Source organism: Lates calcarifer, linkage group LG10 (genome assembly GCF_001640805.2).
Source record: "Lates calcarifer isolate ASB-BC8 linkage group LG10, TLL_Latcal_v3, whole genome shotgun sequence".
In the NCBI taxonomy this organism is placed as follows: Eukaryota; Metazoa; Chordata; class Actinopteri; family Centropomidae; genus Lates; species Lates calcarifer.
Window position 1 is genome coordinate 3010976 of NC_066842.1, and position 23298 is coordinate 3034273.

Below are 23298 nucleotides of genomic sequence, written 5' to 3' on the forward strand. Positions count from 1 at the left end.
TACTAGAGGCACATTTCCAAAAACAAAACAAACAAACAAAAACACTGAAGTATCATGTTTGTTTTTACACCTGAAGAACTCACTGGAGTCTTTATTTGTATGCATACCAGAAACTATTGCTGGCATCCTGTGACTGGCAGGTTGTTTAAGGTCTGAGGACAGTGTGTACGACCTTTTGTTTTCTTTGCAGCTCTGCACCTGTCACGAAGACTTTATGGTGTGTAGGAGCTGTTTTGAACTATGACTATAATCTAATAAATAAAAAAAGATGTAAAGATAAAGCAGCAAATACAGACTAGTGTGTGTTTCCATCTCCTTGTGTGTATGGATAAAGAACCTGACACTGTTTTAAAGTCAGAAATCATCCTGTACCTCTGGGTGACCGGAGCGCTCTGACGAGACAGAAACACTCACTTCTCACAGTAACACTGATCAACCCCCAGAGGTATCACTGTTCTGGAGAGCAAAATTACTGCTAACCCTCTGTTACTACACCACTGCTCACTCAGCCCTATGAACAGCTCCCCAGGCCACTATCAGCTCCATTTTAAACTCTTAAATAGCAGCGCAGGTATGTCAGACCTCGCCCCCCTCACCCTCTGTACGAGGCATTGTAGCCGACGAAAAGCGATACTCACTTGTCCGATACCGCCCTCGCTTTGAGCAAGGCTGCTGTGTAGCATATTGTTGCAGATTTGGGTAAGCTAATATCTGTGGAGGAGACACAAAGCAGACATGAGGGGAGAGCAGCGACAGTTTGGGATCACAGGTGATGGAGGGGAGGGCCTGCAGCCGCCCGGAGGGCGTTTGTGAATGAAGATGATGAGTTTGGGTTTCATAGCTTTGTGGGTGTTTTGTTATCAAGTCGTGTTTTTCAGTTATTAACAGTTAACGTGTTATTCACAGACGTAAACATGACACCGATGATAAATCTGACATTTTCTCCAGAGCACTAAGACGTAGCTGAAGTGTTTTTATCTTTGTTACGGCGCCTTTAACTGCATAGAAAAATACATGTTGGCATTAGGGCTGCTACTAATGATTATATATATATATTTTATACACTAACTATTTTATCTGATCAGTACAAAACCCAAATATAAAATAAGTTCATTGTCATACAGAAATACAACAAATCCTCACAAACGAGAAGCTGAAACTAGGAAATGTTTCAGATTGAAGCTTAAGAAAGTTTTACAAGGAAATCAAGAAAATTTATTCCAATTTTTTTCCAAAAATGTTGAATTTTGCTTCTAAAATTAACTTAATTAAATCAAATCTGCTATACAAGTACAGGTCTGCATGATTCAATTAATTTCTAAATTAAAACACAACAAACAGCAGCAATAATTCCCCCTTTGAGGCTGTAGAATAACAGGAGCTAATTAAGTTTTTAATTTTGATTCTTACTTACTGAACATAAAGTATAATGCTATATAAATGTAAATTGTGAATATTAATAGTTAATAATTACTGCAGTTAAATGTCATGGATTTTTCAGATTTTTTTCAGTTTAAAGAACAAAAATACTATTTTTTCTTTGGAAAAAAATGACATTAATTTCCCCCAAACACACACTTAATTACTCTGTGTACACAAATAAAAATTATTTTGGTGTAAAGTTACTTTTTAAGTAACTGCAAAGTAATTGTAATCACATTCAGAGGAGGCACTGCAGGCAGCGACCTTTCGACATGGTTGTGCATCTTGATATCAAAAACAAAACATTGTGTGCTTTGTAAAATAAAATGTGTGTGTCTGTGTGTGTTCCCCTCACCGTCATACTTGGCCAGAACGGCCTGGACGTCAGCGTAGTTCTGGAGCTCTAGTAGCGACTCCAGCAGGTTCTCGTGGATGTTGAACATACTGAGGAGAGGGAACTCCTTCATTAACTGGAAAACACACAACTGTTGTTACATGTAATACCAGACAGGGGGCGACACATGCACAGTCACAGCAGACAAGAGCTCTGGGTCATCACTATGCAGAGTATATATATAAATATATATGAGTACATATTGTGTATTTGTGTGTGTGTGTGTTTGTGTTGTACTTACATCTCTCATCATTTTTACTGCTTCTCGTGTTCGGCCAAGCTTTCTGGAGCACATGGCCAGTCTTCTCTTTATATACACCAACACATTGGTGTCTCTTCCTGGTGAAGACACAAGCACACACATCATTTCATGCTCTTATTATGAAATTAAAAGAAGAATTAACCACTCTTTACACCTATGCAGCAACTCTGTGATTAGATATTTAGAGAATTATCAAATCTCTCGCTGCAGTCTGACGTTTAAATATGATTAGTGAGGGAATAGAAGGATTAAAAGTGGGTTTACTCACTGTGCTGGGCTTCATACTGTGTACCGTGATGCTGGAGCTGTTGGCTGCGGCGGTAGCAGCTCTCTCCAGCTTTTAGTGCCTGTTTAAACAAACGCTCGGCCTCCATGATGGTGGTGGCCTCCTCCTCTGCCAGGAGGATGTATGCTGTCGCACAGCTGCAGGAGGAGAGGAGGGGAGAGGAGGAGAGGAGGAAACAGGAGGAGAGGAGGAGAGGAGGAAACAGGAGAAGAGGAGGGGAGGAAAGGAGGAAACAGGAGGAGAGGAGAGGAGAGGAGGAAAGAGGAGGAGAGGAGAGGAGGGGAGGAAACAGGAGAAGAGGAGGGGAGGAAAGGAGGAAACAGGAGGAGAGGAGGGGAGGAAAGGAGGAAACAGGAGGAGAGGAGGGGAGGAAAGGAGGAAACAGGAGGAGAGGAGGGGAGAGGAGGAAAGAGGAGGAGAGGAGAGGAGAGGAGAAGAGGAAAGAGGAGGAGAGGAGGGGAGAGGAGAGGAGGAAACAGGAGAGGAGGAAACAGGAGGAGAGGAGGGGAGGAAACAGGAGAGGAGAGGAGAGGAGGAAACAGGAGGAGGAAGCAAACAAGAGGCCAGGAAAGAAATATGGAGAGGAGAGGAAGAAGGAAAAATGGAGCAGAGGTCAGAAAGACAGAGAAAGGAGAGGAAACAAGAGAAGAGGAGAAAAAGGAAACAGAAGGAGAAGAGAGGAAACAATAGAGGAGGAAAGGAAGCAGGTGGAGAAGGAATAAAGATGAGAGGAGGAGAAAACAGGAGTAAAGACAGATTGAGACGGAGGACAAAGAGCAGGGAATTAATCCTGGTGCATCCATTCATTAATTTCCCAGCTCCTGTTTGTCTGCACAGCTCGGCCTCTCCTCACTGTGAAACCTCCTCTTACGCCTCCTGCATTTGTGAGCAGCATCTGACAGAGCACTGATCAAAGAAGTTCTCCTCTGAGTCAACCGGCTGTCACGGCCTTCATACGAGCTGAGAGCAACATACGACACTGCCACAACTCCTCTGCGCTGCCTTTGTAGTCACAGATGCTGCTAAAAATAAACCCACGGCCATGAGAACAAGTAAAGCTGTCATGTCTTCCCCTATGAATGATGCAGGCACCCAGAGGGCCAATCTGTGATTAGACGCCGCGTCCCGCCCGACCACAAAACCTGCAGCTTCTAATCTCTGAATTTACACAACACTGAAGTTATAAAAGAAGCTGTGTTTATTATCTAACAGATGTTTGTTTGTAACGTATGCAGGCGATAAACACAGGTCAATTTCTGATCCTTTTTCATCGCTATGTACCAATACCAGACTCCATTGACAAAAATAGGAATTTTAGCGAGCAGGACACAGGAGCTGCTTGTGTTTGTTAGTGTTATTTTGTGGTACTTTTACTCTTGAGTAAAGGATCTGAATACTTCCTCCAGCACTGAAAGTCACACAATAACACAAACAAACACCAACTGAGGCAGCAGCAGATTAGAGACTCCCACGTTCTGCTCTGTAAAATTCTTGGTTTTGTCAATGGAGTCTGGTACTGATATAAAGAGATGTTTCTGGTTGAACAAAAAGGATCTACCTCTTTAATAAAAAGGTCAATCTCTGTAACTATTTGAAAATAATTCTAAAACATGACGGGTGTGACTCTTGGCTAACAGATAAGTGAATAAGATCATTTCTGTTTAACTATACGTCACTACCAGAGTCCTTTGACAAAAACAGGAATTTTCGGGAGCAGAACACAGGAGCTGCTGGAATATCTGTTAGTTTGTTTGTGTTACTGTGTGACTTTCTGTGTTGGAGGAAGTATTCAGATTCTTTACATAAGTAAAAGTACCACACGATAACACAAACTAACTAACAGATGGAGGCAGGAGTATTCCAGCAGCTCCTGTGTTCTTCTCAGTAAAATTCCTGCTTTTTCCAATGGAGTCTGGTACTGATAAAAAAATGTTTCTGGTTAGTCGCAGTTAAAACACACTGTGCTTCACTGCTGAATATATTACACCTCCTGACTGTCAGGCAGGTCACAGGTGGAAATCAATCTGTGTTTTCTGGGTGAATTAAAGTTTAAACAGGAAAATTAAATGCTGGCAGGGCGCTTTCAAATCTTCTGACAGATTCGTGTTTCTAAACTACTACTTTAACACGTCACATGCTCCACAGACTGCCTGATTGTTTGACCAGGAGTCGTCATTATGATGAATTAACACCGCTGTAAGCTCAGGTGAACGGAAAGCGATGGTTATACTCACTCTTCGAGCTCCAGAGCTTCATGTGCTGCAGAGATGCGAGCCTGTGGGTTCCTCTCCCTCCACGCCTTCTGCATGACTGCCACGACACAAACACAAACATATTTACCACCTGTGTGATATGTGCAAATAGCTGCAGGTGTGTGTGTTTTCTTACTGGCGTCTGCGGGCCGCAGGTGGTCCGAGTCACAGGTGAAGAAGGTCTGGTGGTCTTGCGCTGACAAGTTCATGTCGTAGTATGTCAGCGGCTCTCGACCCGTCACCCACGTATATCTGAACGGCGGCAAAGAGAGGAAGTAAGACGCGAAATCAAGAAGAGGGAGAATCAGACGTTAGGAGATGTGCTCGGCTCTGATTGGCTGAGGCGAAGAGATGGATGCTCAGCGTGTTGAAAGGTAGAGAGAGAAGAAGGATAATTACAACAGGAGCAATGGAAAAGTGGAGGATGAGTCAAAGGGAGGAGAAAAGAGGGATGACAAGGGAATAGAGACAGAGGAGAGGAGAAGTAGAAGAAATCGAAGAAGCAGCAGCGAGAGGAGAGGAAAAGACGAAACAGGAGATGAGAAGAGAGGAAGAGAGAGGAGAGGAGGAAGCAGGAGGAGAGGAGAAGAAAGGAAGGGGAGGATGAGGGGAGAGGAGAGGAAAAGGAGGAGGAATGAGAGAGAAGAAAAAGGGAGAAGAAGATAGGAGACAAAGAGAGTGATAAGGAGAGAGGAAAGTAGAGAGGAGAGGAGGAGAGAGATGAGGGAGAAAGAGAGGAAAGGAAAAGAGGGGATGAGAAGAGAGGAAGAGAGAGGAGAGGAGAAGAAGGGCAAAGGAAGATGGAGATAGGAGAAGAGGGAACAGGGGAGAGGTAAGGAGGAAAGAGGAGGAGAAGAAACAAAAGAAAAGGAAAAGGGAGAAGAAGATGGGAGATAGTGATAAGGAGAGGAGGAAAGAGGAGGAGAGGAAGAAAAAGGATGTAGAGCATGAGAGGTGAGAGAGATGAAAAGGAGGAGGGAAGGAGATAATGATTGTTCTGTATCTGAGGAGAAGGAGTGAAGAGGAGGAGGAGGAGAAACAGATTAAAAACGACAAACAAAAGGCAGGAGAGAGAAGAACAAACGAGAGAGAGGAGAAACAGATCAGAGGGTTTTCAGACACAGGAACCTGAGAGCTGCCGTCACTCACCGATTATATTCAGCTCCACGAAATAAATTCAGCGGATTTCTCCACACTTTACATTCTGCAGGAGAGAGAGAGAACAACACGACGCCGATGAGTGTCAAGGGCAAAGTCGACACTGAGCCTCCCCAGGGTTCAATCGAGCCCCCGGCTTCAAAGGGCTCGACTGAACCATCCCGCCATCCGCCCTGACGCCTGCAGCTCCCCTGAATGCCACATCCACTTTAAAACTCAGGGACCAAACATGCACAAGTTAGAGTTTTGGCTGAAAGCGAAGAACAGATGAACGCAGGGATGCAGGATTTAACAATATGGGTTTTTAAAAACACTGAAAATATCTTTGGACATGGACAAACTGAGATGTTGCGTTTAAGGGAAACTGTTGATTTCACACATCAGGGTCGTCTTCGTTTCAGGAAGGAAGGATCTGTGCTGCGTTCAAGACGATGGTGAACTCGTAAACAACTGACATACTTCTATTTCTAGATGAGTGGGAGAATATCAAATGTTACAAATGTCACTGCAAAACGTGAGAATGTAAATCCAGTAAATGACTTGTTAAAGTAATAAGAATAAAATTAGTATAAAGTAATTAAACAGCGTTTGTAACTGTCAGTGATGATGGAGGATGCCATGTTTGTAGTCAGGTCAGGTGAGTTTCCGAGCAAAAAAATCCAATTTGTTTGTGTGTTTAAATCATTTTTTCAGAACCGGAGCTTGTAATTTCCGACTTTCTGACGTGTCCTGAATGCAGCATCAAGCAAGAGAAGTAGTTAAACTGCATTATGGGGAGTGTAGGAGCTTGGAGCGCTAAAATGATGAAGGATTATCCCATTAATAGTGAATATTGGGGTTGAAACCATTTATAATCTGAATTTTACATCTATTTGTTAACTGTTTCATCTACAAATTGTCACAAAAGAGTGAAAAGTGCTCATCACGAGTCCATTTGTCGTCTTCAAATTGCTTGAAAAGTCAAAAATATTAAATTCACAAAGATATAAAAACATTATTTTTGCCTTGATGCATGAACTTAAACAATCAGCTAATTGATTATTCAGCTCCTGATTTGAGCACAAGTCATTATCGTTCAATTTAACTTCATTTCAGAAACAAGTCAGGCTTCAGACTAACAACTAATCAATCAAGCAAACTTCACTTTCACCAAACTGATTTCTGCTGCAACAAAGAAAAATAAGAACCTGCATCTCCAGCTTCAGTGGAGGGATTTTACACCGAGCAGATTATTAGACAGAGAACTGAGGATTAGCGCAGTTGAAATAATTAAGCTGCCTTTCTTCTCTCGATCTCGGCCTGTTGATTTAATACAGCAGCACGTAATCCTGTTTAATTCAAAGTTGTTTGGCTGAAAACAAAAGCAAAGCTGCGTCACGTCTCCGCGGAGAGTTCAGCAACAGGAGAGATTCAACTGATGGGCCCAGGTCACACATCATTAGCATTCAAAGTTCTATTACAACTTTGGCTTGGTGTTCATTCGCTTCCTTTCTTAATGTATGCTGCTTTATGGATGCACATGTAGGATAAATGTTTTCCTGTATCATCCGCAACGGAAACCAAAGGCACCGATTCAGCTCTGAGACATTTCCTCTTTTTGAAATGAATGAATTTCCACAGGGGGAAGCAAACGCACATTCGACGGATTAACTGTGATCAAAGCGTCTTGGATGCAGAACAGGAGCCGAGGAGCGGAGCTCACGCCGAGCGACTGTGGAGGATGATGATGCTGGATGGACCTGATTTTCTGCTCCACTGTAGCTCAACAAGTTCCCTGTGTGACTCAAACATACTTTAATCAGGACAGAGAGCTTATCCTCCTCCTTTTTACCTTCTTCAGTCCAAAAACCATTCAAATGTGTCTGGTTTTACTGGCTGTTGGTTCACTGTGTCTTATTGTTTCAACACCTCAGGAAAAACCCAAATAATCAATTAATTATTTCACCTTTAAATCAATATTGTCAGGGATAATGGTGGAAAAATACAATAAAAGCATCAGGTTAGGCACTAAAACTCATTCATCACATTAAAATCAAACTGAATTTTCTGTTTACTAAATTTTACTGATCAAAATTCCTTGTTTTTTCATGCACTCTTCAATTTTGGGCTATTTTTTCCTCTATAACAAACATGTAGAATACAAGTTTAAGTGTTTATTTTACTCCACTTTGTCTGTTTGCGTCTGTAGATTTCAATTACGCTTCATATCTTTAAAGGCTGTTTTCTCAAAATAAGTATTTTCTCACATACTGAAGAAGAAAATCTGATTTATCGAACATTTTTTCCTAAAAACATGGGGCAATTTTTATAAATCAGAACTTTTTGATTTATGTAATGTATGGAAATGCATGCAAATTGGTGCATATTTAATTAGATAAAAGTAAAAGTTCAGAAAACCTGTAATATTTACAATAACAGTCTTAATGTGAGCAATCAGCTGGGGAAGTTTCATGGTGATATCTATGAGTAATTCACCTTAAAAAGCTTATACTGCATATTTGCGGATGCTTACACCCACTTCACGGTTAAAAAAGCTTGAGACGTGTTAGAGAATGTGTGTAAAGAAAAACATATCACATCAGAATATAATTTATTTCACAAATGTAAGGTTGAATTAATCAGGTTAAGTTGAGAATCTGAAGCAGCAGGGAGAGCGATGTGTCATCCTGGAGCAACTCAGTGAATTTACTACGATGCGAGCTTGAGGCTACACATTCAAACATAACTCATCTGGATGGAGTATTTCAAATAATCCCTCTATAATCAGTCTGTCTCTAATTCAGTGTCAATGCATCAGTGTCACATAATCAATTCAAGTCTTGATGCTTTGTATTGCATTTTATGCCTAATAGCAGTCTATGTTCCTAAGCAGAGAAAAATATTTTGATAGCAATTATATTAAAATAATAATAATAATAATAAAAAGCTTCACTGAAAACTGCACATTAAAATCAATTTTTTCACTGCCCTCAGTGAGGCCTGTGGGATTTGTCTCAGTGCAGCTGCAAAATTGCTTTGACATTTTACAACATTTTGGCTGTTTGGTTCTTTTTGAAGTTAAAAACGGCCTGAGAGCCAAACTGAAGAGCTCAGTGACTCTGCATAAGCCCTTTTTTCCATACTTCCATCCAGACATGGAAATAACCACAATCAAATGTGTCTCCAGTGATGATGTTTTTTTTTTTTTTTTTATCCCTATATTTGTTTGCATTTTAGCAAACTGGCACCACTTAAAGTATGCCGAATTAACTATTAGATGTTCCTGTTTATAATGTACTCATGCATATACTGATAAATATCACTGGATTAAAGTGATACTGAAGAAAACTTAAAAACGTGGTAATTCTCGGGCAAGTTCCGCAGCGCCTTTTTTCTATGATTTCAGCGCGGATTTGCGGACGTTTATTCGTGATGGACATATGGGATAATGATATCAGCGCTAAATAAGATCCATACGGAGAGGATTATAATGTCATTACATTGCTTCCCCGTTTTGATAATACGGAAGGAGAGTAAAATATTTCTTCTGATCGCCGGGAACATGACTCCATCGCCCGGGTCGGGATTTTAAACCAGGACCACTGCTTACCCGTTTGTGACATTTCACGCGTACATCTGATGACCTTACGGATTGCAGCTCTCCATACGAGTCTTACTTTCTTCCGTTGTTGTTTTGTTAGGCGTTTTATTTGTGTAAACATGTTTCTGTCCATGATAAACATATTCTCATCGTCACCGAATTTCACCGAGCCGAGTCGGTTACGAGCTTCCCGCGCAAAACTCAAAAATGAATGTATCCTGGACGACTGATAAGGGACAAAAGTCTTTTGGTGTGTGTTTTGGATGTTATGGATGTGATTCCTACCGAGACAGACCATTTTATTAAAGAGTAAGACACCAGAAACATCGCTGTATATCGATACCAGACTCCATTGACAAAAATCAGTAATTTTATCGAGCAGAGCACAGGAGCTGCTGGATTACAACTGGCTCGATCTGTTAGTTTGTTCGTGTTATTGTGTGTTACTTTTACTTATTTAAAAGGATATGTATACCTCCCAACATCACCGAAAGTCACACAATAACATAAACAAACTAACTCATCGAGGCAGCAGTAGATTAGCAACTCTGGTGTTCTGTGAGGTAAAATTACTATTTTCCTCAATGGAGTCTGGTACTGATGTATAGCAATGTTTCTGGTCAATCAAAAAGGATCTTACTCTTTAATAAAAAGGTCCATCTCTGTAGGAATCTTATCCATGAAGTTATCAGACACTTAAAATAACAAACTGATTCATTTTTGTTGCAATCACTAAAGAATAGTGAAAAGTGGCCATTTTTTATGTTCACATTTTAGGAGCTGGTATGATATTTGCTTTAAAAATGACTTGAATTAATATAAATAATCACTAATTAACTTCACCTCTTGAGTACTGGTTGGGTTCTGGATGGCTGGGAGACATAATGAAACTGCAATGTATTGTTTTGGGGGGGGGGGGATTAGTCTTTGTTCAGCTCTTACCAGACACACTTTGCCGATTGGAGTCAGCCTCCCCATTACTGGTGTTGGAGTTGCTGGGGGAGCTGCTGTCCACTCCGCCCAGCAGGGGGCGCAGGTGGCTCACAGACACCTGCTCTATGAAGGAGGTCCCATATTTCCTGAAATACCACCACTCAAAAATCTGAGGAAAGAGAAAGAAAGAGAACATTTAAACTAACTTAATTTAACATAATTTAATCTAACTGTTCGTTTAATGACAAAAACATACTGAGCAACGGTGCTTAGCTCGTGGCTACTCCCCATCTGCTTTTACACAGTATTTATGATTTTAATCAACGTGGGCTAAACTGCTCCGCTGATTAACCTGTCTGCATCAGTGAGTCTCAGTCTTTTGGCACAGAGGCCCAAGAGTGTGCTTCTCCAGGATTTTACCAATTACCAGCTTCAACCAGAGAGGAGGAACTAATCAGCGAGACCTGCTGTTTGCATGGACTGAAAATCTGCGGACTGTTGGGTCATGACGGCGCGTGTCTGAGAACCACTCAGGTGGCAGGAGTGGGTCGTCCATTAACCTCGCATGTACAAATGTCCCTGATAAGCAGGCCAGCCAGCGCCTTGCATGGCAGCTCCACTGTGTGTGTGTGTGTGTGTGTGTTTGGGTGAATGAGAGGCATTGTAAAACACTCTGTCGTGGGCTGTATACTGTAAGTGCAGTCCATTTACTTTTATATCTTTCCTTTGTTACTGCCCCTTCACGTCACTCAGAATACACCCATTTAAACAACATGTGGCGATCGATATATATCATCAATACAATCACTTCCATTCATATCAAATCACAAAAAACAACTAAAATATCATCTGACATTTTTATTCCTGAGCTTCAACCAGACATTTAAATGAAAAACAATCGTCTCCATTAATGAAAACAGACCTCCTGTTCACTATAAAGTCACATTCTGATGTATACAGCTTTAACTTTTTCACATCCTATTAAAGGGGGGGCTGAAAATGAGTTGATGAAGGTCATGGCTGGCACAGAGTAAAAGTTTGGGGTTTGTCGCACTTAATAAAAGTTACAACAAAACCACGTCTGGACCCAGACTCGTTCTGCAGCAGGACAACGAATCCAAAGATAAAACCATCGACAGGTGAGGTGATCTCCTCATTAAAAAAGGTCTTTCAGCTTCAAAGCTCTGCCAGATGATTCTCTCCACAAGAACAAGGTTATTTGCATTTTCTAGTCTCAAGTCTCTGGTCAGCATCGCAAATTTAGAACATTTAGCACAGATAAAAAAGAGTGATTCATTTGCAATTAATCGCGCTTTAACTGTGGATAATCATGCGTTTAATCGTGACTAATATTCTAATGGACTGACATCCCTTGTTACAACACAATGTTCTGCAGGAAACATTGTGTTCTGCCATTCATCTGGCAACAGGACTCCACCACAGCACAAGAACTGCTCAGAAACATCTCGAGGAAGAACTCAAAAGTGTTCCCCCGGCCTCCAATCTGATCCAACATCTGTGGGATGATCCGATTCCATGGAGCCCCCAAGAACCAAAGGATCCACTGCCTGACACAGCGGCACGAGGGAGACCTACACTATATGAAGACTCACTTATCAGTTTTAATGAGACAAACATCCACATCACCGATGGCAGCTATCTTAAAAGATGTACACACAGCCATCTGGCAATGCTGCTATCAAGTCGCCTTCCGCTTGAAGGAAGGAAGTGATATCAAATTTTGATGGAGCTTTTTCTACAACTCTTCACTACCTAATTGGGACATAAACATCTAATTCCAATTACAGAGAAATAACCAGCACCGCTCTGACGAAACCAATTCAACATTTCTTAATCATCTCACGGAGCATGTGCAAAGCTCGACACCATCTCTGAGCAGCCTACGCATATTGGCCGATGGCCCGCAGGGGAAGAGAGAGACAGTTAATTAAGAGAGGAGCTATTTTAAAATACAGACCAACCACTGTTGCACAGTTGGCTGTCTCTGTGAAGAACTTGAAAGAGAGATAAAATACCTGCATAAGTGGGGAAGAGGAGTGGTAACAGTTTCGATTATATTGCCTCCCTGCTTTGATGATTTTTGTCACATCTTTATTCTATTTATATTATATGGATGCTGATAGGAGCAGGGTTGAGATGCTTTCTGCAAAGCTGGGGATTGAGGGATGGTTCCAACAAAACCACATCTCATCATCGCACTGTACCCAACATTTTCAAACTGTTTATCTTCTCTTGAGCGACTTGGAAATGAATTTTAGCACAAACAACCAAACACCCTGGGCTCACGGAGTCACCTAGGGAGCTAATTTTAAGATTAGTTTAGTCTTTTTAACGTTATGAATTAGAACGTCATGGGATAGTGCACAGTTATCAACCTTAAATTGTGATTTTTCTTCATTTGGCTGATGAAATCAGAACGAGTGTAACAACAGGAAGCCTTACTCCCCATGTTTCTGGGTGTAAATGATTGATACGGACAAAAACCTTTGAAACTGGTGCAGTATAGATCAAGAACAGTGTATCTGGCAGCCATGAACAGCTGCTGCAATGTAATCCAATGGGAAACTGACACATTCAGATTGTGATACTAAGTGTTTGATAACATTATGGATAGAATTCCCACAGAGATAGACCTTTTTTATTAAAGAGAAAGATCCTTTTTGTTTGACCAGAAACAGCCGTTTTATCATAACCAGACTCCATTGACAAAAACAGGAATTTTACCAAGCAGAACACAGGTGCTGCTGGAATACCGCTGCCTCTATCAGGTAGCTTGTTTGTGTTGTTTTTTGACTTTCAGTGATGGAAGAAGTATTCAGATCCTTTACTTAAGAGTAAAAGTACCACACAACAACACAAACAAACTAAAAGATCGAGGCAGCGGTGTTCAAGCAGCTCACATGTTCTATGACGTAAAATTCCTGCTTTTGTCAATGAAGTCTGGTACTGATATAGAGATTTTTGTACAGTAGAATTATTTTCAACATTCAACGGATACAAGTATCAGCTTCAATATAATCAGATAAAATGCAGTATCTCACCAATATGAGTCCTGATATGAGGGAGGAAGTGCCCGTCAGAGCCACGTAAAACTTGGGCGTCAGGGTGTTGAGAAACATGCTTACTGTGGAGGAGACACAAAGAGTAGACAGACAGGTTAGAGCTCGCTATCAGATACTACAACAATCTGTTTTACACCAAAGAACAATACTTCAGAAAAGATATTTGTAGAATCAAATGCCAGAGGTTCACATAAAACTAGGACGTGTCTACAGAGAAGACTGGTAAAGAAAAACATCAAAAAGACTCGAGAGTCAAGGACATGAAACGTTCACGCAAAGACACGTCATCCACATGCAGCGTTTGGCATTTCCCAGAGAGCCCTGCTGCTCAGACGTGAAATTACACAACGCCAGGGGAGACTAAGCTAAGCTTTAACTACAGAGCGAGGATCCACTGTGGGTAGAAAACTGAGCTTTAACTCTGCAGCCTGCACTAAAATACGGCAATTTATTAAATATCACAATGCAAAAAAACAACTTAGAGCATGGAAAATGTCATATAGATGGCGTCTAAATGGCTGCAAAGGGGCTAATAAAGCAGAAATAGTGGTACAATTTGTCAGCTTTGACTCTCTGGTGGTTGATTTTTCCAGCCTGGCTGTCATCAGCTCAGAAAACAGCCTTGAACTGTGGATACTGCACAGATCAAGAAACTACAGCTTCTCAAGGCCTGCATTTTAATCACACTGACTGAACTAACCGCCAACTGGGAGATAATGGTATGTATCTACTACTCTGATCACTACTGTCAGTGACTGTATAATGTGATAGATGTCAGAAAATTAATTATTTTAGTCGTTTCTCCATCAAAATTCCCCAAGTTTGCTGGTTCAAGCCTCTTACATGTGATGTTCTGTTCAGGTTTTGATCGACTAAAACATCACCTTTTTCAGCTTTTCCACCATTTTATAGACAAAGTAATCGATCGATTAATGATGAAAATAACCCTGGAAGTGTTACAGGTTCAGCCTGACAAAATAAAAACCTTTACATCCCAAAATTTTACACACCAGTGAAGTCAGGTTTCCATCCAATTTATTTCCAAGTGCCACTTATATCAGATCCTGTGAACTGGGAAATTACAACTCACAGTCAATGATCCATATCAATCACAGCAACGACTGGATCCATGTTCCTCTCAAACATCAGCCATCACCATAATTATTACATGCTCTGACCATATTCTGTATGCAGCAGATTATTTGGAGATATTCCTGCTTTACTGTCTATTATATTTATTGTTTTTGTTGCGAGTTATTTCCTCTAACAGTCAGGGAAACTGACTGTGACTGAGGGTGTTTTTAGCTGCAACGCTTCAAGGATGAAGCAACAAAAACAGCGTCTCTGCCATCTGTTTTCAATTTAACAAACATCTCCTTTGAGAAAAAAATAAATCACTGATTACAAAAACGGGCAGATGATATTTTGTGCTTTGCCCTTTTCATTCATTATTTCATTTCAAAATGCAACAACGCCTGCGTGTTTTTCAGACTGCAGTGTCATTTTTGATGAATTATGGTAGGTGAGGTAAAGAAGAGGGGCTTTGACTGACTGCAACATGAAACCAAGACTAACAGGATCAAATGCAACAAAAACATCAACCTCAGTTCGGACTTTCAGGTGTAAAGACCACCTGAATCTGTCTGACTGCAAGCCAAGCTGCCGGGCAGTGAAGGTGTTGATATTTATCGTAATCGACAGGAACATCCAACAAAATCTACAAAAATTCAACACAGATGAAAAAAGAAAACGCTCCACTGATGTTTGGGAATCTGTCAACATCTAGCGTTATCTCTGCAGGTGGCTGGAGGTGACCTCCACCTCCTGCGTTTTAGCCTGAAAGTTGAGGGATTCTGCAAGCTCTGCTAAAGGATGCTACGCCGACAGACCACTGCATTTGGGTGGGGGGTGCCGGGGTTGCCATGTTAATTCCCTCGGAGTCATGTAGAGGGGATAGGGACAAAGACCCCACTCAGATGAACCCCCGCCTCACTCACTCACACACACACACACACACACACACACACACGTGCATTAACCAAAGTGCAGCTGGACGGCTATTCACTGCTGTGAAGTGGAGGCTCTCGTCCTGGCAGAAAAGGGTCTTTCAGATTCGGCCTGTGGTGAAACGGGCCTGACAGCTGCCGATGAGAGGATACTGCCGTCTGGCTGGCAACGGACCAGCTCATACTCCACCAAGCTGATAAATTCTGCCGTAATCGTCAAGTCTATTCGCGTAAAACAATATCGGAGCAGTCACAGATTTTAATTTCCAAAACAATTAAAGCTTTAAAACATGCATTAAAAACAGACACTCGTCTGTAATTTGAAGCTCAAGTCCAGCCGTGATCATCTGAGGCTCTGGGAACATGTGATGGACATAAAACACAGCTATACAGGAATATAAAAACTAAATTAATTCAAAATGTTTATTAATCCTCAGCGACACACAGTGAACTTTAGAGCCAGAAGGAGAAGTCTGATACCAAATAAAAAGATCTGGTGTCACACTGACGTGGAGTTTAGGTGGATTATGATTTCAGCAAAGGTTTTACAGCATGTATAAAGTCTGTTAAAGGTGAATGGACACCTTTATCTGACTTTCTGGGAATATTAAGAGCTGATTTTACTCAACTTTGACACAACAGGCTGAGCTGCATAATGATAAATAAATTATTCCACAAAGACTTTTTCTACCAGCTACCTCTTGCACTGAAGTCACTGAGACATGTCTCTATTTCCTTCTTGAACAGGACTGTACTCACCTTTGAATACTGCCAGGCTCAAGTCAGCTCCTTTTTAGCTTAACATTTATTCAGCTCTGCACAACAACGATCTGCAACCACATCCTGACATTCACTCACACAGCTCCACACCAGCTACAGCTGTGCAGCCGGGTTTGAGTGCCCTGCTAAAGGGTGTCTTGCTGATTTAACTGAAGACCCACTGGTTTAATACACAACCATAACTGATTTAGACCCACAACTAATATTTCCTGTCATTATCGTTTAATCTGACAGTTATTTATTGGATTAAAGGAGTGTTTATATATCTATAAAATGAGAGTAAACAGTGAAAAAGGTTGGTTGTGATCTCCGTCAGTCCAACGTGGCATTTGACCAAGAGCCCAAAATCTAAAGATATTTTGTTTGAAATCATGTGACAAAGAACAGCATCAAATCTTCACGTTTAAGGAGCTAGAAACAGGTCATACTGGACATTTATGCTTTAAAAAAGTGACTAAAACACTCAATTTAATCAACAACTGAGGCCAACAGCAGCTTCTCAATGCAGGAGACTATTCCTCATCTACCACCATACCACCCCTGTGAGTTTATATGAGCGAGGAAGCAGCCAGAGAGCATGCTGGGAGGATAACGTTAGGAATTGAAAGGGACAAATTCTAACAGACAGACTTGGGGACTAAATGTCACCGGAGACAACGGGAGATGTGACCTTTACTGAAGAGGGGACGGTTGACAGACTGGCTCGCCTGACCTGGAATTTTAAAAGACGCACACTAAGACACACACATACGTGAACATGCACACATTTCAAACATTCAATCACACTCATAAATGCGCTGTCACACACACACACACATCTACATGCTTTAACTACAGAAGAGGACGCCTTTCATTATGATTATTAAAGAGAGATAGATATTTTATTTTATTAAAGAGTAAGATCCTTTTGTTTAGCTGGAAACATTGCACATCTCAATACCAGACTCCATTGACAAAAACAGGAATTTTACTGAGCAGATCACTGGAGTTGCTGGCTCCATCAGTTAGTTTATGTGGTATTATTACTTAAGTAAAAGATCTGAATACTTCTTCTAACACTCAAAGTCACACAATAACACAATAAAACTAACAAGTAAAGGCAGCTGTATTCCAGCAGTTCCCATGTTCTGCTAGCTAAAATGACCGTTTTTGTCAATGGAGTCTGGTACTGATAGGTAGCGACGTTGCGGGCTTAAAGAAAAGCACCGTACTCTCTGATAAAAGGCTCTATTTCTGCAGAAATCCTATCCATACTGTTGTCAAACACTTATAACAAGTGTTGACACAATCTGAGCCTGTTAACCAGTTAACACAAACTTAATTCATATTTAATATTTGCAGATATTTAGGTCTTCAACAAGTGAAACTTCTACAAGTTAAAACCCGTAAACATGCGTCACTCTTTTAACATTTTATCTTAAAGACATTGTGCTGGACTAGAGACAAAAGTGGTCAAAAAACAAGAAGCCAAATCTACACAGAAATGGCTTAAGACCGTCCATGCTAATGTGGCACAGTAGCCAAGGCAAAGTCAAGACCTTAATCCTGCAGCATTAGTAGTAGGACTTGAAAATTGCTCTCATTACAACAGCTGTCCTACATCTGCATAAGCAAGTTGTTGAATTCCTTTGAAGCAGAGAGTTTTACAGCTCACACATGGAGCTCAAATGTGTGTCCAACACCACGGCAATCAGAAAAAGGGCATCATAAAAAGCAATGTGTGAGACACGTGAGCCAAAGTTAGCAGTTCCTGCATCCTAACCTGAGCTGTAAGTCACTCTGGCTCGGCTGCTCATGCCTGAAATGTCTGTTGGCAGGGCCGATTAGGGAGGGCCTCGTAGTCCGGCTCATGTGGGTGGCCCTGACTGATGGGGCTGCTAGCCGAGCCTGTCTGGGTCTAACTATCTCTGTTGACCTTTGAGCAAGACAGAGTGTAGACAACATCTGTCACAGCAGCAATAGCTGGTGAGCCAGTGCATGTGGCGTACAGTATGTAGTGTTTGTCTGTAGGTTTGTGCAGGTTTGAAAGGCATCCATGTACAGAAGGAAAAACCAACTTCCCGTGTCTAAGTAAGGCGTTGGGCCACCACAAGTCGTTGATTCTCCAAGTCTCTGGACTCTACTAGAGGGATCGAGCACTTTTCTTCCAAAAAATATTCTCTGATTTGGTGTTTTGATGATCACATCAGTCCAAAGTCTCCCACAGATGTTCCGTTTGGTTGAGATATGGTGACTGTGAAGGTTGTAGCATGTGATTCTCATCATTTTCCAACTCATGAAACCATTCAGTGACTCCTTCCTCATGCCTGATGGTTTCGTTTGTCAAGAGAGCGTGTAACTGCTGAAGAATTTGACCACCTTTAGGTAGAGCATCGACAGATCAATTACGAGCCACACAGAAACACACACCACCAACAACCAGAGTCTGGACTCTCAAAACTTGAAATCTCACGCGACCAAACACGACTTTAGAGTAAAGAAACATGGCGGACGACAATGTTCCCCAACACAACAGGACGGAGCAGATCAGGGAAGGTAAAATCAGTCTTATCACACCTCACACCACAGGACAATCTGGCAAGATTATCTTTAGAGCCATCAGATAATCTGGCCTTTGCTGACTTTGATCGGGAGATGGGATTCAGCTGAAAGCGCAATAGCACGACCTCTGTTTAAAAGAGGGGCTGCTGATACGTGCTCTCACCTCCAAGAACAAGAGCGACAAACACGCCAGCTGCCATTTGTGCATTAAATTACATGCTGGGGTGATACCAGCACTGCTCAAACTTATCTCGGACATAAAGTAGGAGATATACAAGGAGAGAAAGAAAAGTGTCAGCCAAGGACAGAGTGAGATAAAGGCTCAAAAGCTCTCATTTAAAATTCTGGAAATCTATTTTGGGTGCTCTGCAGACGTACTTCCAGACAGAGGATACAGAGCCGAACTTGTACTCCCCCCCCCTTGCGTGGAGAAACGCAGAAGAGATCTAAGAAGTAGCAGTTAAATCTCGACCGACCACAGAACCACAGCAATTTGATGGAATTAGATCACACTTTTAACCTCTTAATTTCACTTTCTTCTTCTTCTTCCAGAGAATTTGATAATTCAAAATCTAAGAGGGCATTATCTGAACCAAGACTTGGCTGTCAAACAATGGCTGCAGAGAGAAAAAGGGGATTAGTGTTAAGTTGTCTCTGCTTTTAAATGTTTCTATTTGACTCTCAACAAGAAAGAACATTATCCTGAATTTGTCAAACTGTTCCAAAATGTTCATCTCATCTTCAGTGAGATCTTTTTTAATGATGCTAGAAAGTGCTTCACTACGAGGTAACTATGTTTTTATTTTACTGATTTATCACTTTTTGCTGGTTTAATTTTGTGCCAGGATAATGCAAAAGATTTGTTCTCTTCACTTTCTAACAATTTGTGTGTGTTTTTTTCCCCCACTATCTAAATTAAATGAAACGGACAAATTGGTTTGGCATTATCATCATTTTCATTTTATGTCAATAAAGCAGCCGGAGAAGAGAGAACAAAAAAGAGGAGGAGGGAGATTTGGTTATTAACTTCCTGCGGCTGCATTTCTTCCAAAATAACAACTAAGAAGCTGTGCGGGATGCTGCAAAAGGCCCGACACAATCTGTCAAACAACCTTTTATTTTTAATTATTTTCCTCAACCGCAGAGAATAAAAGAAAAACAAACATACGGGGACATCAAGAGAAAATAAACACAAGGACTGACTCCCTCTCCCTTCCCTGTGTAAACACAGATATCAGCTACAGCTAGTGCATCGCTCACACTAACACAGATACTAAGACATAAAAAGGCAACACACACACACACACACATCCAGCAGGCCTTCGCCCACGCACTGAGCAAACCATCCAGTTCATGAATATCAATACAAAATGTACAGGGGCCACCTGCTGTACACAATACAAAGGCTGCTTTTGCGAGGGGGGAGAAAGATCAGAAAGCACAGCCACCGTGCAGTTCCTGACTCCACACAGCAGCACGCCACGAAAAGCCGACACATTACTTACCCTCCATTCCACTGAAACATCCACTGAAGCCACCAACACACTAACAGGACCTTTAAAATAAAAATATCTTTGGCAAAGACAAAGTGAAACAGGGATCTTTTTGTGGGTGTGTGTGTGTGTGTTTTCCTCCCTCCTGTTCCACCAGAAATCACAATCATGCGTCTCCACCGGCTGTCCACATCCATACAGCGAGCTAGCCGTCTTTCATAGAGCACATTTACTAGTCAATGGGGCGGGGGGGGGGGGCGTCTTGATTGGCTGTGTCCTGTGAGTGACAGCAGGCCGTCACAATTGTGAGGCTGCTCTCCCTCCGGTAACCCAGCAGAATAAGTGTAAAGGGGGGGTCTGTAGATGCCAGCCAATCAATAACATGGGTTTTAATGAAGATGGGGGGGGGCAGGGTGTTCCTTAGCCTCCTCCTGCAGACGTAACCATGACAACCCCTAAATGACCCTACAGGAGAGGCTGCTCGGTGCAGATTTACAGATAGCCAACGCTCATGTCCTTCAACTCCTGTGATTATTGTAATGGAAATATTTTCCATTCTGATTTGAATCCACTGCCAGCATCAACCCAGTATCCCTCCAGACGAGACGGCTACTGGCCAGTGCCTTGCTCCAGAGCCGCTCGGCAGGCGGAGAGGAAACAAAGCATTATCACTCACACTTGATCCGCTGATTAGATGAGCGACCTTCTGGTCACGAGCCGGTTTTTTGTTTCTTCCTAAGATGCTGGAGGAGGAGGAGGATGGAAGAGAGCCCAGTGAAATTAAATGGCTGATGAGGTTAGCTGCACTTCCACTTTAGCGTTTCGACCACGATGATGACAAATGCAGTGATTTCCTCTACGAGATCCCGCTGAACTGATTCGATTATCACCGCGCTTCCTTTGGAAGATCCACCAGGAGGAATTATGACGCGAGCGCGTCCTGATCCGACGGGAAAGCATGAGCATTAACTAGAGGCTGTTCTGATAATGAAGAGGAAGCAAACACAAAGTTTAGCCTCGGTTTTGCAGCAAGACAGGCTCCTCAAAAAGCTCAGGAATGCGAAATAATAAGGGCGAGCAATCATTACTGTGTTGTCAAATGTGAGATTATCCCTGCGTGTGCTGGCGAAGAGTGTTTAAACCCAGGTGTTTACACTTACAGCTCGAAATTACACAGGTGGCCATACAGCTGCTGCATTAACAGCTGCACAGAGGTGCCTAGAGAGTGCAAACACTGACACGATGACAGCCTGAAAATTAACAGGAAACACTGTCAAATTATTGTCTCCATAATTTATTCCTCCTTTTGCAGAGAGACCTATAATTTCGCAGCAGATAAATGAGACGTTTTCTTTGTTTTGTCAGCGAGGAAGAGCTCTCCTCCTGTTGCACCCCAACCCGTTCTCTGAAGCATGACAGGTCAGTATGAGGCGAATGATATTCTGTCCGTAACATGCAGCCGCCCCCCGGTGTTAATCATATTCAAGCTCGTTCTGCAAGCTACCCAAAAAACTCCCTTTTCATCAGTAGCCAAGCACACATAATGATTATGGGCTGAGGGAGCGCGCCAAGAACAGTGATGTTCTCATTCCTCGCCTCACCCAACCACAGAAGACGGTCCAACCTATCTAACTGATTAATTGATACCAGTCCAGTGCACTCTGTTGGTTTGTGTGGTTAGCTGCTTACTTAGCCCACGTTGCGGAGAGGGTCTGAGTCTCAACTTCATAAACTGGGATGTTCTCTGAGCTTCTTCCTGGGGTTTCTGATGCCAACACCAACACTGTGTGCTGATGTTAAGTGTGAGTGTGCTGAGACTGAATCCAAGAGCAGCAGAATGACCTCATCTCCTCCTGGTTCTGGCCGAGCACCGTGATCATTAAAACCCCCAGAGTCTCAGCTCTGTTGCTGTTGGCACGGGCTGCTCGCCGCTGAAGTTATGGATGGCAGGGGGGAAAAAATGGCCGCTGTTCGCTGAATACTTTCACAACCAGCCTCACAAGATCCATATATGGAGATGTTGAATGCCGGTAAAATGACTATAGATGGCGTAAAAATATTTCCACAGTTTTCTGTTAAACTGCTGAGATCTCTGGAGGTTTAAACTAGGAGCGAACAGCATGAGCGAGCAAAAATTTAAACAAGTAAATTCATGATAAAGCACAAATGAAGCTCTGTTTTCTTTAAGAAGCAAACAGAGCTGCACAGTTTCCTGCTCCAGTAGTTTACAGTGACGTTTTAAGAAAGCCCTTTGGCAGAAATAATCCACTGATAAGGCTGCAGATAAACACTGTTAATCACTTATTTTGAAGCCCAGCTCCACAGCTGAAGACTTTAACACAATCACCTGATTCTGAAGGGGAATGGTATCATTCATGCATTTCTGTATATGGATGAATAAAGGATGTATACGCACAAAAACCATCTATACACCATTTTCTGCACATAAAGTGGTATTCAGAAAAGAATCTGCACACCTCAGACGAGCTTAGACGAGGCATACTGACAGTTTTCTAGAGCCAGCTGTGGATGGAACAATAAGAAGATTAAACATTCATGAATTGTTTGTGTAAGTGCTTTGCCAACTGTAGTATTTTTTAAAATCTGCACAGCAATCTGTAAAAAAATAAAGGCTAATTTGTGAGGTTAATTAATTAATTAACGGTGTGTGAATGATACATTTTATTTCTCCTTTTTTTTTATTTAAGCCATTATTTCCTGGTCAGTGATCTTTTAATTTTATCCTCGACTGTGAAACCTGAGCACTAACGACAATTGAGATATTACAGCAACTAAATTTACTTAACATGTGATAAATTAGCGGTGCTAGCACTATAACGGCCATGTGTAACGACATCTGCTCACTGCACTTCTTCTCATTGAGAGGTGGAGCAGGCAAACGGATGTTTCAAGTTCTACTATGATTTATATTTATAAATCAGAATCATCTGTCCGTGCAGCTTTAGAAATCTGATGAAAATAATACGCATGTTTGTGTATTTCTGCATCATATCCTAATTAAGGTTTCACTCAAAACTCATAGTTTGATATCATGGACTAACCATGGTTTTACACAAAGGCAAATGGAAATGAACTTTGCTCCAGTCA

At 41.8% G+C, this 23298-nt stretch overlaps 1 protein-coding gene across 6 annotated transcripts in view; it reads right to left on the reverse strand.

Moving 5' to 3' along the window:
- The window catches only part of LOC108893935 (suppressor of tumorigenicity 7 protein homolog), a 48035-nt gene that overhangs the window by 6880 nt on the left and 17857 nt on the right, over nt 1-23298 (reverse strand). For 4 of the 6 annotated variants that reach the window (XM_051073160.1, XM_051073159.1, XM_051073161.1 and 1 more), the window contains 9 exons: nt 13350-13432; nt 10297-10456; nt 5766-5820; nt 4753-4868; nt 4599-4674; nt 2347-2501; nt 2058-2155; nt 1778-1907; nt 639-711 (listed from right to left, as the gene is read on the reverse strand). In XM_051073160.1, the coding sequence (XP_050929117.1) occupies nt 639-711; nt 1778-1907; nt 2058-2155; nt 2347-2501; nt 4599-4674; nt 4753-4868; nt 5766-5820; nt 10297-10456; nt 13350-13432 (946 nt within the window). The remainder of the gene's footprint in view (nt 1-638; nt 712-1777; nt 1908-2057; nt 2156-2346; nt 2502-4598; nt 4675-4752; nt 4869-5765; nt 5821-10296; nt 10457-13349; nt 13433-23298) is intronic. The other 2 variants (XM_018692433.2, XM_018692416.2) reach the window with 1 other exon arrangement.